The 8,885-nt window shown below is 35.8% G+C and overlaps 1 protein-coding gene across 1 annotated transcript; it reads right to left on the bottom strand.

Annotated features, from left to right (window-relative positions):
* Positions 1-398: 398 nt before the first annotated feature.
* On the bottom strand, positions 399-2,486 carry LOC138713018 (protein starmaker-like). Its single transcript, XM_069844701.1, has 2 exons — positions 2,466-2,486; positions 399-2,332 (listed from the first exon to the last, which is right to left on the bottom strand). Exons 1-2 carry the CDS (start codon positions 2,484-2,486, stop codon positions 1,487-1,489), a joined length of 867 nt encoding a protein of 288 aa, XP_069700802.1. The 3' UTR covers positions 399-1,486.
* Positions 2,487-8,885: the final 6,399 nt, after the last annotated feature.

The following is an 8,885-nucleotide window of genomic DNA, read 5'->3' as shown; positions in this document are numbered from 1 at the left end:
GTCCTCATCCTTATCATCTTTATCCTCATCCTCATCCTTATCATCTTTATCCTCATCCTCATTATCTTCATCCTCATCCTCATCGTCGTTATCATTATCCTCATCTTTATCACTCTTATCCTCATCCTCATCCCTATCATTTTTATCCTCATCATCATCTTTCTCCTCATCCTCAACCTTATCATCTTTATCCTCATCCTCATCATCTTTAACCTCATCCTCAACCTCATTCTCAAATTTATCCTCATCCTCATCCTCATCCTCATCCTTATCATCTTTATCCTCGGCCTCATCATTATCAACTTTATCCTCATCCTCTTCCTTATCGTCTTTAATCTCATCCTCAACATCTTTATCCTCATCCTCAACCTTATCTTTATCCTCATCCTCATCATCATAATCCTAATCCTCACCCTTATCATTTTTTCCTCATCCCAATCATCTTTATCCTCATCCTCATAGTATCATCCTTATCCACATCCTCATCGTCATTATCCTCATCCTCATCCCTATCACCTTTATTCTCATCTTCATTCTCATCTTTATTCTTATCATCATCGTCTATATCCTCATCCTCATTCTTATCTTTATCCTCATCCTCATCCTTAACATTTTTATCCTCATCCTTGAGATCTTTATCCTCATCCTCATCCTTATCATGTTTATCCTTATCCTCATCATTATCTCTACCGTTATCCTCAATCTCATCATTATCACATTTATCCTCGTCCTCATCTGTATCATGTTTATCCTCATCCTTATCGTCTTTATCTTCATCCTCATCATTTTATCCTCATCCTTATCATCTTTATCCTCATCCTCATTATTATCATCCTCAGCTTTATCAAATTTATCCTCAACCTCATCCTTGTCATCTTTATCCTCATCATGATCTTTATCCTCATCATCATCATTATCCTCATGCTTGTCATCTATATCCTCATCCTCATCCTTATCTTCTTTATCCTAAGCCTCACCCCCATCCTTATCACATTTATCCTCATCCTTATCACCTTTATCCTAGTCCTCATCCTATCATCTTTATCCTCATCCTCATCCTTATCATCTTTATCCTCATCCTCATCCTTATCATCTTTATCCTCATCCTCATCCTTATCATCTTTATCCTCATCCTCATCATCCTTATTATAATCCTCACTCTTATTATTTTAATCCTCATCCTAATCATATTTATCCTCATCCATACCCTTAACATGTTTGTCTTCATCCTCACCCTTAACATTTTTATCCTCATCCTAATCCTTATCATCTTTAACCTTAACCTCATTATTATCATCTTTATTGTTATCCTCATCCTTATCGTCTTTATCCTCATCCTCACTATCCTCATTCTTAACACCTTTATCCTCATCCTCATTACCTTTCTACTCATCCTCATTGTCTTATCATTATCCTCATCTTTATCACTTTTATCCTTATCCTCATCCTTATCATTTTTATCCTCATCATCATCTTTCTTCTCATCCTATTCCTTATCATCTTTATCCTCATCCTTATCATCTTTAACCTCATACTCAACCTCATTCTCACATTCATCCTCATCCTTATCATCTTTATCCTCGTCCTCATCCTTATCTTTTTCCTCATCCTCATCATCTTTAACCTCATCTTCAACATCTTTATCCTCATCCTCAACCTTACCATCTTTATCCTCATCCTCATTATCTTTATCCTGATCCTCACCCTTATTATTTTTATTCTCATCCCAAAAAGCTTTATCCTCATCCTCATCATTATTATCTTTATCCTCTTCCTCATCGTCATTATCCTCATCCTCATCCCTATCACATTTATCCCCATCCTTATTCTCATCTTTATTCTTAACCTCATCGTCTTTATCCTCATCCTCATCCTTATCATCTTTATCCTCATCCTCATCCTTAACATTTTTATCCTCATCCTCATGATCTTTATCCTCATCCTCATGATCTTTATCCTCATCCTCATCCTTATCATCTTTATCCTTATCGTCATGCTTATCATCTTTACCGTTATCTTCAATCTCATCCTTATCACATTTATCCTCGTCCTCATCCTTATCATCTTTATCCTCATCCTCATCCTTATCGTTTTTATCCTCATCCTCGTCATTTTTATCATCATCTTTATCATCTTTATCCTCAACATCATCATCTTTATCCTCAACCTCATCGTCTTTATCAACATCCTCAGCTTTATCATCTTTATCCTCAACCTCATCATTGTCATCTTTAACCTCATCATCATCATCTTTATCCTCATCCTTATCATCTTTATTCTCATCCTTATCATCATTATCCTCATCCTCACCCCCAACCTTATCACATTTACCCTAATCATCATCTTTATCTTCGTCCTCATCCTTATCATTAATTTTATCCCCATCTTCATCAATATCGTCTTTATCGTCATCCTCATCCTTATCATTTTATCCTCATTCTCATCGGTTTTATCCTCATGCTTACCATCTTTATCCTCATCCTCATCGTCTATATATTCATCCTCATCCTTATCACCATCATCCTCTTCCTTATTATCTTTATACTCATCCTCATTCTTATCGTCTTTATCCTTATCCTCACATTCTTTATCCTCATCCTCTTTATCCTCATCCTTATCATCTCTGTCCTCATATTCATCCTTATCATATTTATAATAAACCTCATTGTCTTTATCCTCATCCTTGTAATCTTTCACCTCATCCTTATCACATTAATCCTCATTCTCATCCTCATCATTATCACCTTTATCCTCATCCTTATAATCTTTATCCTCATCCTTATCATTATCATCTTTATCCTTATCCTCATCGTCTTTATCCTCATACTTATCACACTTATCCTCATCCTTATCACCTTTACCCTCATCCTCATGGTCTTTATCCTCATCCTTATCACCCTAATACTCATTCTCATCATCTTTATCCTCATCCTCATCCTTATCATCTTTATCATCATCATCATCATCATCATCTTTATCCTCATCCTCATGCTTATCATCTTTATCCTCATCGTGTTTATCCCCATCCTCAACCATATCACTTTTAATCCTCATCCTTATCATCTTTATCCTCATCCTCATCCTTATCGTCTTTATCCTCATCCTTGTCAACTTTATGACGGCGTAGGGATGTGGCGACCCCATCACCCGGTTACGGCCGCAGTCAGCCAACCCAATGCCTGGGGGTATATCTGGGCCACCCTGTCTCCAGGGGATATAAATATGGAGGCCCCTAGCCAGGGTTAAGGTGAAGACCTCAACGACAGCGAAGGTGGAGATGAAGATCATCGGTACAGCGGACCTGGCGGAAGAGGCAATCCAAGATGGTATGTCTGTTCTCAGATTGAGTGGTACCTACTTGGGAATGGGCAGATGAGGCTCAAAGGTGCAGAGAAACCAGCTCATCTAGGGGAGGATACCCCAAAATCAAATCAGGGGTAGACTGGACTCTATAGCCGTAGTGAAGGCAACCAGTCTAGGGGACGGAAACCCCAAAATCAAATGACCTGGTCCTCCAGGTTGGGGGTTGAAACGTGAGGCTGACAACCTCACTTTTGTAAAAAAAATTTACCGTTGAGAAACCTAAAGAATGCAGCCGGATGGATTTACGGAAACGACCTGACAAACGTAAAATGGACATGAATTTGGCTACATGGAATGTAAGAAGTTTATACCGAACTGGAGCATTAAGAAACCTTATACAAGAGCTAAATAAATATAATATATCAATAGCAGCTATTCAGGAGATACGATGGCGGGGCTCTGAAATTTTTGATTCTGAAAATTATACTGTATTATATAGTGGAAGCGGAAATAGAAATAATTTTGGAACAGGGTTTTTCATTCACAAGAAATTTAAAAGTAACTTACTCAACTTTGACCCTATTAATGAGCGGATGTGCTCTATAAGATTGAAAGGAAGGTTCTTCAATACTACAATAGTTTCTGTACATGCACCTACCGAAGATAATGATGAGACAAGCAAGAATAACTTTTATGACCAACTAGATAGAGTATGTCAGCAAATCCCTAAATATGACGTTGTTATTATCATGGGAGATTTAAATGCTAAAATTGGCAAAGATTATAAGGCTGCTAACATTGGTAAACATACCCTTCATGATATTACAAATGATAATGGTGAAAGATTATGTGATTTTGCGATAACTAGAGACTTTGTAGTATCCAGTACCATGTTTCCACATAAGAACATACATCTGCAAACATGGACGTCACCTGATGGTAATACAACTAATCAAATTGACCATGTGTTGGTCAGTAAAAGACACGCATCAGATATATTGGATGTTCGATCATTAAGAGGAGCAGACTGTGATTCTGATCACTTTTTGATAAGAGTCAAGTATAGACAGAGAATGTGTCTATTAACCTCGCGCCCTAATAAGAGATGCATTAAATTTGACATCGGACGACTAAAGGACAAAGTAATAGCAGATGATTATCGAAGATCCATTGAAAATAAAATGGGCGAACAAACAATGGAAGACATGGACATAGAACAGAAATGGGTTTTTATGAAGCAAACGATATGTAATACAGCAACCGAAGTACTTTCAACAGTTCAAAAACAAAATAGAATCCAATGGTTTGACAAGGAATGCCAAGAAGCAATTAAGTCAAGAAATGCTTATAGACTTAAAATGATGCAAAAGCGAACTAGAGCAGCAGAAGAAGAATATAAAACTGCACGGAGAGCCACAAAGAATATATGTAAAAAAAAAAAGAAAGAGCTAGAGGAAAGTATACTTTATGAATTAGATGAAAACTTTGGGAGGAACGAGAGTAGAAAATTTTTTGAAAGTGTTCGAAACATTAAAACAGGTTTCCAACCAAGAACTACTATGTGTAAAAATAAAGAAGGAACCCTTGTTGCCGGAGAACAAGAAATACTAAAATTATGGGTAGAACATTTTAATGATTTGTTAAACGAGGCCAGGGAAGATAAACCCACATCAAATTTGATCTATTTTGGACCTGATCCTCTTGTTCCCCCTCCAACTATCTTCATGGTAAATGATGTAATTAGAAGGATGAAGAATAACCGAGCCCCAGGAGAAGATTCTATTAACATGGAATTAATAAAACATAGTGGCAGAGCTTTATGGAAAAATATCTATAATTTGATTCTTGATATTTGGCAGCTTGAACAAATGGCTAATGATTGGAATGTAGCCATTATATGTCCTATACACAAAAAAGGCAGTAAATTGGAATGTAATAACTATAGAGGAATCTCACTTTTAAATGTCACCTATAAAATTTTTACCAATATTTTATCTAAATATATTGAACCATACGCTGAATCAGCTCTTGGCTATTACCAATGTGACTTTCGTAAAGGAAGATCCACGACTGATCAGGTTTTTTCCTTACGTATGATTTTAGAGAAATTTTATGAATTTAACTTACTGTTACACCAGTTGTATATTGATTTTAAACAAGCATTTGATACAATAAATAGGAATTATATATTTTATGCAATGGCAGAATTTGGAATCCCTAGAAAGTTAATTGCCTTAACCAAGATGACCTTAATGAATACACAAAATAAAGTTAAAATACAGAATAAATTATCAGAAAAGTTCATAACTCATAATGGAATTAGACAGGGTGACTCCTTATCAACACTCTTATTTAATATTGGTCTAGAGCGAGTTATTAGAAAGATTGCCATTAATCCAGGGGGAACCATATTTAATAGAATGTTTCAATGCTTTGCTTTTGCTGATGATGTAGCTGTATTTGCACGGAATGTGTCATCCTTAGATGATGTCCTCAAACAGATACATAATGAGACAAATGCTTCAAATTTAAATATTAACAGAACAAAGACAAAGTATATGAATAACATAACCACGAGAGACAATACTGTAAAAACTGTTGTCTTAAATGAGGTTACTTTTGAGAAAGTGTCAAGGTTCCGATATCTCGGCTCGATAGTCACCGAGGATAACAACATATTAACTGAGATCAAGGATAAAATAGCCATTGGCAATCGAAGCCTCAGAGCATTAGATAAAATTATAAGAACCAGATATATCTCCAAAAAAATGAAGGTGAGGATTTATAAAACAGTTATTAAACCTACAGTGACTTTTGGAAGCGAAACCTGAACGAGCAATAACCATCTTAAATACGTGGGAAAGGAAAATTTTAAGAAAAATTTATGGCCCTATTTATGATAAGGGAGAGTGGAGAATTAGGACCAATTCTGAACTACAAAAACTATATAAAGATTCAAGTATTGTCACTGATATAAAAATTAGACGGCTGGAGTGGCTGGGCCACATTATCAGAATGGACAATAATAATATTCCTAAAAGATTACTAGATGCCACGCTAAGTGGTAAAAGAAGAGCAGGAAGACCTAAACTACGATGGTTGGATGATGTTCAGGATGATCTAGTTAAAGCAGGAATTAAGAGATGGAGACAGAGAGCCCTAGAGAGGGAAGATTGGGCGGCAATTCTTAAGGAGGTCAAGGCTAAACTAAAAGGGCTGTATGACCACAGATGATGATGATGATGTCAACTTTATCCTCATCCTCATCATCTTTATCCTCATCCTTATTATCTTTACCCTCATCCACAATGTCTATATTCTCATCCTCATCCTTATCACCTTTATCAACGTCCTTATCATCTTTATTCTCATCATCATTTTTATCCTCACCCGCATTCTCATCATTATCATTTTTATCCTCGTCTTTATCCTCGACCTAATCCTTATCTTTATCCTCATCATCATCTTTATGCTCATTATCATTTTTATCCTCATCTTTATCATCCTTATCCTCATCCTTATCATCTTTATCCTCGTCCTCATCCTTATCATTTTTATCCTCATCCTCATCCTTATCGTCTTTAGCCTCATCCTCATCATCTTTATCCCCATCCTCATACTTATCGTATTTCTTCTCATCCTCATCCACATCATCTTTATCCTAATCCTTATCATCTTTATCCTCATCATCATTCTTATCATCTTTATCCTCATCATCATCCTCATCGTTTTTATCCTCATCTTCATCCTTATCATCTTTATTCTCATCCTAATCCTTATCGTCTTTATCCCCATCCTCATCATGTTTATCCTCATCCTCATCCTTAACATCTATATCCTCATTCTTATCCCCATCCTCAACCTTATCATCTTAAACCTCATCCTCATACTTATTCTTATCATTTTTATTCTCATCCTCATTCTCATTATCTTTATCCTCATCCTCATCTTTATCTTCATCCTCATCCTCATCATCTTTATCCTCATTCTTATAATCTTTATCCTCACTCCTATCCTGATCCTCATTCTTATCATCTTCATCCTTATCCTCATTCTTATCAACTTTATCCTCATACTCATCGACTTTATATTCATTCTCATCCTTATCACCATCATCCTCATCCTTATAATCCTTATCCTCATATTCATCCTTATCATATTCATCCTCATCCTCATCACCTTGATCCTCAGTCATCCCCATTCTTACCATCTTTGTCCGTATTCTCATACTCATCCTTATCAATTCTATCCTCATCATCTTTATCCTCATAATAATCATTATCCTTATCTTCATTCTTATCATCTTTATTCTCATCCTCATCATCTATATCTTAATCCTCACCCTTATCATTTTAATCCTCATCCTAATCATCTTTATCCTCATCCTGATACTTATCACTTTTATCCTCATCTTCATCGTTATCATCTTTATCCTCATCCTCATCCTTATCATATTTATTCTCATCCTCATCCTTATCGTCTTTATCCTCATCCTCATCCATATCATCTTTATCTTCATCCTCGTCAATTTTTCCTCATCCACATCATCTTTGTCCTCATCCTCATTCTTATCTTTATTCTCATCATCTGTATCCTCATTCTAATCATCTTTATCCTCATCCCCATCATCATTATCCTCATCCTCATTCTTATCATATTTATCCTCATCATCATCCTCATCGTTTTTATCCTCATCCTTATCACTTTCATCCTCATCCTTATCATCTTTATCCTCATCCTCATACTTATCACCTTTATCCTCATCATCATTATGTTTATCCTCATCCGCATCCTTAATATCTATATCCTCATCCTCATTCTTATCATCTTCATGCTCATCCTCATCCTTACCATCTTCAACCTCAACCTCATAATTATTCTTATCATTTTTATCCTCATCCTTATGACCTTTATCCTCATCCTCATTCTTATTATCTTTATCCTCATCCTCATTTTTATCCTCATTCCTCATCCTTATCATTTTTATCCTTATCCTAATAATCACCCTTATCATTTTATCCACATCATTATCATATTTATCCCCATACTAATCATTATCCTTATCATAATTAACCTCATCCTCATTCTTATCATCTTCATTGCCATCCTCATCATCTTTACCCTCATCCTCATCATCTCTGTCCTCATCCTTATCATATTTATCCTCGTCCTCATCGTCTTTATCCTCATCCTTATCATCTTTCTCTTCATCCTTATCATCTTTATCCTCATTCTTAAGAACTTTATCCTTATCCTTATCATCTTTATCCGCGTCCTCATCCTCATCATCTTTATGCTCATACTCATCCTTATCATCTTTATCCTCGTTCTCATTTTTATCATCTTTATCGTCATCCTCATTATCCTTATCCTAATCATCATCCTTATCATCTTTATCCTCATACTCAACCGCATCATCTTTATCCACATCCTCATCCTTATCATCTTTATCCTCATCCTTATCCTCATCATCTTTATCCTATCCTTATCTTCTTTATCCTCATCCTCATCGTCTTTATCCTAATCCTTATCACCTTTATCCTCATCCTTATCATCTTTATCCCCATTCTCTTCCTTATCAT

Source organism: Periplaneta americana, chromosome 14 (genome assembly GCF_040183065.1).
Source record: "Periplaneta americana isolate PAMFEO1 chromosome 14, P.americana_PAMFEO1_priV1, whole genome shotgun sequence".
Taxonomy (NCBI): Eukaryota; Metazoa; Arthropoda; class Insecta; order Blattodea; family Blattidae; genus Periplaneta; species Periplaneta americana.
Note: the sequence above shows the minus strand (reverse complement) of the source record. Positions and strands in the feature narration are given on the sequence as shown.